This window comes from Trifolium pratense, linkage group LG6 (assembly GCF_020283565.1).
Source record: "Trifolium pratense cultivar HEN17-A07 linkage group LG6, ARS_RC_1.1, whole genome shotgun sequence".
NCBI lineage: Eukaryota > Viridiplantae > Streptophyta > Magnoliopsida > Fabales > Fabaceae > Trifolium > Trifolium pratense.
In genome coordinates this window covers 40,715,638-40,721,867 of record NC_060064.1, presented here as the reverse complement: position 1 = coordinate 40,721,867, position 6,230 = coordinate 40,715,638, and the positions used below count along the sequence as shown (strand labels likewise).

Sequence of the window (6,230 nt, the reverse complement as noted above, 5' to 3'; positions counted from 1 at the left end):
GATTCTTTGATATTCCATGTCTATTGAGATCTACAGGTCTCAAGGCGTCATGTCTGCCTCAGACTTTTTATCCGTCTCTCAATTCCTAGCTATGATTGTTCTCGGACTGTTATGCTCGAAAGAGCTTTTATGCATGCTGTTCAGGGGGTTGTTGGCACATGGATTTGGTTTCGTATTAGTAGTTGATCCATTCGCTGAGTTTTGAACCCCTTTTTATCTTGCTGATGCTCTCACTCTTCATTTCGTAACTTGGTTTCACGCTCGTTCGGGAGTTGTGCTCGTGATGTATTTGCGTTTGGATGGTAGGTTTAATATCCCCGTCTCTGTATTTTTTATTTATTTAATATATTTATCTTTTTGCTTAAAAAAGAAAAATTTTAATGTTAATTAAAAACATTTTTTATCCATACTTTCTTTGTCTTTTCAAGCATTTTCTCGGTATTTGTTGAACTGAAAAATATGTTGATTGGTTCATTTGACTTCATTACGCGTAGAAGATATTTTCAGATTGACTGGATCCAGTAAAGTAAAACTAAAATACTTTGCTCTATTTTTTTTTCTTTCTTATTTATATATCTTATTTTCTCTATAATAAAAAATTTAAATTATCATTAAAAAAACACCATTCTTATAATTTCTTGTTCAATTCAAAGGTTAAATTTTTTCATCCAAACACAGTAGCAATGCCAAACTGGGAGCTTAAGAACTGTTGTGATCATGACCAGAAGCTCTTCATTGCTTTTGTTGGTGTCTACACCGTTGTAATCCTCCTGGTACCACTTCTTTCTCTCTAAACCCATTTTTCATTCTTGTGGATTTATGATCTAGGATTATATTTAATTGTTGAGGATTTAGTTTAGATGTTAATGTAATTCATAAATAGTTTATAATTAGTGATCATGTTTTGTAGGTGATTGTGCTGTTATAATGCAACTCTATGTTTTAGTACTTATTTGATTTTATTTAGTATATCATAAATTGAGCATGAAAATGTTTATAATTTTATGATAGTAGGAAATAGGTTAAGAATTTGAGTGTTATAAATGATGTTGCTATGTAGAATTTTTTTTTTTTTTTTGGTTTATTGTGATTGCTCATTTGCCCTCAAAATCAAAGTTATGAAATTTTCATCTGGGTAGTTTTTTGTGAGAGAATCACGCGGTTGAATAGCGAAGAGGTTTATGAATTATTTGTCATTTTTGTATGGATTGTTTCTTAGATTTGTTGTGACTAGATCAAAGTTTGGTAGATAGATCTGTTGGATGACCTAATCAGAACAAATACCAAGTACTACCTGGTTGTTGGAACTGAACACAACTGGGTTGACTTGTCATTTGACAGTGGACTTTTTCAAAAGAAGGTCCTTAGTAGGGGGAGGCACGATGAGGGTCAGGGTATGCGCGGGGTAGGCTCGAGGCGCGCCCATGGGTGCCCAAGGCACGGAAACATCGTTTTAACGTGTCTTCCCTACAAATACATCCCTATTTTCCTTTTTAAAAAAAAGAAGGTCCTTAGTTTTGTTATCATATCATATAGTTTGAATTTATATACTATATAAAATATATCCTATTTGAATTGTTTTTGGTTAAAACAGTGAGGTTTCAGATATTTTTTCTAGAGCCTTAGATATTAGTTTTTTTAGTTTTTGGATACAACGTAATGTCATGTGTTTCCGTGGCTGTACCACTGATCTTGTTATGCTAATACTTTGTTTTGGTACTTATAGCTGTGGAGGACTTTTCTGCTTACACCTTTTAAGCTCATCACTGTGTTTCTTCACGAAGCGAGTCATGCGATTGCCTGTTTGCTCACTTGTGGCAAGGTAAGGCTGTAAATGTAGGAGGTTAATGCTATTTGCTGATACAAGTAGACAACTCTTGATGAATTTTTTCCTTTACAACATGTTACCAGTTTTAGCTTTTTAGCTTGTATTCTTTTTTTATTTTTTTGATGAATGTTTTAGCTTGTATTCTATATCCTGAAGAACATGAAAATACAGATATATGTAATGGTTTTCAATATCATATTGAAATAACTAAGAATTTCTGGGATCAAAATGGCTCTTATTGTTGTTATATATAAGCAAATATTTAAATGTAACCAATCACTGCTCACCAGCAAATATGTAGTAAATCTATTCTATTTTATACACGGATTTTTTATTTTTATTTCACCTAGTAAAATTTATTGGCAGGGCATGGTCTGCTTTAAGGTTGTAAATTTAGGTAACCAATGAGCAGCTTATGATGGAGAAATCCTGGTGTTTTAGCTTAATTGCTTTAGTGATTGTATATTTCACATTTATGGAAACATATAGAAGCATTAAAACAATAATAACTGTCCTCTATGTAAAGTATAGATTTGTGTCAAATAAGAGGCAAACATGATTGATTTTGTTTTTGAAAGGTGGGGGGTCATCGAAGTATTTTATTCTTTTTAACTTACAAAATGGTGTTCTTTTGACGCCATTGGAAGTTTTGATTTGTCAACTAGGGATAGGAGATCACATTTCTGATTTTCTTAAGGTTGTTGAAGAAATTTAGTCAAAAAAAAAAAAGGTTGTTGAAGAAATAGAGGGAAAACACAAAAACAAAACCCATCTGTATCCCATGATAGTGCTGCAGGTTCTTTAAGATTGTACCGGCTTCCTATTCTTACCAATATGTTCAACTACAAGTTAGCATTATGTGGTTTTCTACTGCTGGCTGGGTCACAGCAGCTTCATTGAATTAAAACCGAAAAGTTTCATATGTTTGATTCTGCTGTAAGTTTTTTTTGTCCTTATTTCTTTCTCTGCATGCTGAATCATTGTTAGTTTGATGCCAATAGGTGGAGGGAATCCAGGTTCATGCAAACGAGGGTGGGGTAACACAGACGCGTGGTGGCATATACTGGGTGATCTTGCCTGCTGGATGTAATGCACTTTTTCCCCATAATTTTCAGTTTATATATGTTTGTGTGTTTCTTTTTGTATATGTGTGTGTAAGTTAGTTATGCACTATGCAATGGGTGAAGGCTTTGTTTGGGAAGGTTGAACCTTGAACCGCTAGCTTACAATGTATAAGCTCGTCTTGTCAAAATATAGTTGTTTGGTAATAGTTCTCTCACGAGCTTATAGTGCTTTTTCAAATGCTATTTCATGTAGTGTTTTAGTAGCTCATAGCATATCATTTATTTTCTCTCATTTTTACCTTCATTATCTTAATTGAAAAACATTAAATTAAATAGTAATTAAAAATATTTTTATGTCATTTTATGCTTATCAGTTAGTTCAATCATTAATTCTACCAAACACTTCAAATTCACCCTGTTAGCTTATCCGCCATCAACTAACTTATCCAATGAAGCACAAACACCTCTATGATTAGGCGTGTTGCGGTGTCCGACACGCGTCGGTGTCCGACACTCATATGCACATGTATATATTTTGATTCTCAATTTAGATCTTTTATAAATATGTAGCGGTGTCAGTGTCCTATGTTTTTATATTAGCAGTGTCAACGTGTCTATGTGTGTCAGGCGTCCGTGTCGGAGTCTGTGCTTCATAGAACTTATGTGCTATAAGCTCACATCTATTAAGTAGCTAATCTGTTGTCCACTACTTCTTACCAAGTTAGCGTTGGTTTTGATACATTGCAAACATTGTAAGTGCCATGTATAATGAGTTTTATAATATGTCAATGTTATAAACCTTGAACAGAAACACAGACACCTAAACATTAAAAGCATATGATTTGAATTTGATAAGCACTTTTCAATTGCATTTACCATTTCTCTGATTGGTTTTCTTCTAGATCTTGGTTCATCATTTTGGGGAATGGCTTTGATCCTTGCTTCCACAAATATTCTCACTGCAAGGATTGCTGCTGGTTGCTTTCTTGCTGCTCTGGTTGTTGTGCTCTTTGTTGCTAAAAACGTATGATACTTATACATACCAAAATGAAATTGTTCTTATCAAATCTTTTGAAGATATTTGTTTCTGACTTTTGTCCCTTTTTCTATGTCTGGTAACATACTTTTGTATAAAAAAGTGGACACTCCGAGGACTCTGTATTGGTGAGTAATTTTACCATCTTCTCAAATATAATGATAAAAACGAAAGAAGATATCATCAAGGTTTCTCACATTATGCTTCTTGATCTATCAATATCAGGATTTATTATTTTTATTGCTGTGGTTTGGCTTCTGCAAGAGAAAACAAAAGTTCATATTCTTCGCTACGTCATTCTCTTCATTGGTATGCTCCTATCCTATTCATCTGTTTCCTACAAATAATTTGAACTTGTTTCTAGTGGAAATGTATGAGCAACTAATTATGATTTGGTTTTCAGGTGTGATGAACAGTTTGTTTTCGGTTTATGGTATACTTTCAACCACCTTTATATGTTATATTTTCAATTTGGATAACAACTCTCTTGACATGACTTATATCATATGATTGAAATTTGTATGGTGCAGATATTTATGATGATTTAATATCGCGAAGAGTCAATTCTAGTGATGCTGAGAAGTTTGCAGAAGTCTGCCCGTGCCCTTGTAATGGTTTTGGGTGGGGGGTTATTTGGTGAGTTTTGCCTTACATAATCATACTTCAATACAAAAAATAAAAAAATTTGGGCCAAAAGTTACAGGTTGTATAAGATTGAAATTGGAATATTTATACCCTAATAAATAAAACCTATACGATGCTTGTTTTTATTTTGCAGCCCTGTTATTTACTGAAAATTTAGAAATTTCTTGAAGCGTTACAAAAATTGATTATTGAGATGGTTAAGTAATAGTATTGTCTCTAACGTGTGCTAGATTGTTACACACGGTAGGCATTACTAATCGCTAATTATTCCCTTATGAAATATCCACTTTTTTATTTGGTGGGAAGAGAGGGATTACAAGGAGGTGAATTCATAAAACAAATGGGACAATGGATGCTTATTGCGTGCAATGTTGCACACGTTAGAAGATCTGATAATAGTAGTAGTATAGCTATAGGGGGAAAGTGAAATATTTAGCCTGCTTGTTCAAAAAAAATATTTAGCCTGCACTATTTTTGCTACTAACTATTCATCATTGACATTCTTTTCTATAATGTATTCCACTTTTAGGGGGATGATATCTTTCGCATTTCTTTGCGCATCTTTGTACCTTGGACTAGTCATATTATCATGAGGTAAATATACAACTTCTAATACATGATTTCTATACAATTATCTATACAAATCTTTCCATAACCACTTTGCTTGAAAATGTCTTGATTTATTACAGATAACCATTCAGTGTAAAGAATGTAAAGACCTTGACGATTGTTGTCTGAAAAGTGAGTGCTTCCTTTTTCTCCCATCCAAATCTAAATATACAATACATTACATTATGTGTACCTGTCATTATCGCCTTCTCCAATAATAAACTGACTTTTGATATTGTTAATATATTACTATCATGAAATCCGATGACTCAGTCTTCTCTTTTACTACAATGTATATATTAATCTTTTACTAAGACCATTTAGCTGTCCAGTTTTTATTCACGAAGAATTGACGTTTTTTCATATAGTTATTTCATAATAATAGCAGTATAGTAATATTATGAACATAAGTACCATAACTTTATCAAAAAAGCATATAAATAAATACCATATACAATTCTCCACACCTGTGCACCAATAATTATACATTTTTATTTGTGATTTACATTTGCAGATTGAGAAATTTGTATCCAAGCTGTTTGGTGCTGGCAAGTGGCAAGTGATTGACTCTTTCTATTTTGATGCTTTGTATATTGATTTTTTTGTTCGAGTCTAGACAGACATTTTTTTAAGTGCTGGGAGTTTGCTCTCTTTATGTGACTCCCGTGGCATCATTATTTGCAACCTGTATTTTGGGTTGCATGGATGTGATTGCTGTTGTATAGAAAACTTCTCATGAATCGAATTATTGACGCTGATTTATACTTAGTGAAATACAACTGAGTACTTTAAGATTTTGTTTCAGAGTTAGGAAGAAAGCGGAGGAGAATCCGTGACTTTCTTTGAGAGTGTTTTCGGGAGAAGAGAGACGGGTGGTGGTGGATGAATTGTATTACTCATAATATGCAATACTGATTAGGTTGTAGACGCGACAAGCAATGACATATTGATCTGCTGGAAACATAAGGACGAGGGTTTGGCTCAGGCGTCACAACCAGTACATTGATAAGATAAAATCTAAATTATGAAAAATCGATAGGTTTCTTGC

The 6,230-nt window shown here is 33.3% G+C and overlaps 1 protein-coding gene across 1 annotated transcript; it reads left to right on the top strand.

The window, feature by feature from the left end:
- The first annotated feature begins 576 nt into the window (after positions 1-576).
- LOC123892667 lies at positions 577-5,986 on the top strand. The gene is made up of 11 exons (XM_045942515.1): positions 577-773; positions 1,727-1,822; positions 2,830-2,914; positions 3,795-3,916; positions 4,032-4,056; positions 4,154-4,237; positions 4,332-4,361; positions 4,459-4,564; positions 5,103-5,167; positions 5,263-5,314; positions 5,697-5,986. The coding sequence occupies exons 1-9, from the start codon at positions 684-686 to the stop codon at positions 5,164-5,166; spliced, it is 702 nt and encodes a 233-aa protein (XP_045798471.1). The 5' UTR covers positions 577-683; the 3' UTR covers position 5,167; positions 5,263-5,314; positions 5,697-5,986.
- Positions 5,987-6,230: the final 244 nt, after the last annotated feature.

Excerpts from the sequence above, each read along its gene's own strand:
- LOC123892667 (XM_045942515.1), top strand. The coding sequence starts at position 684 with ATGCCAAACTGGGAGCTTAAGAACTGTTGTGATCATGACCAGAAGCTC. Across the intron at positions 4,238-4,331 it reads CTACGTCATTCTCTTCATTG|GTGTGATGAACAGTTTGTTT; the intron begins GTATGCTCCTAT and ends TTTGGTTTTCAG. Across the intron at positions 4,565-5,102 it reads TTTGGGTGGGGGGTTATTTG|GGGGATGATATCTTTCGCAT; the intron begins GTGAGTTTTGCC and ends TTCCACTTTTAG.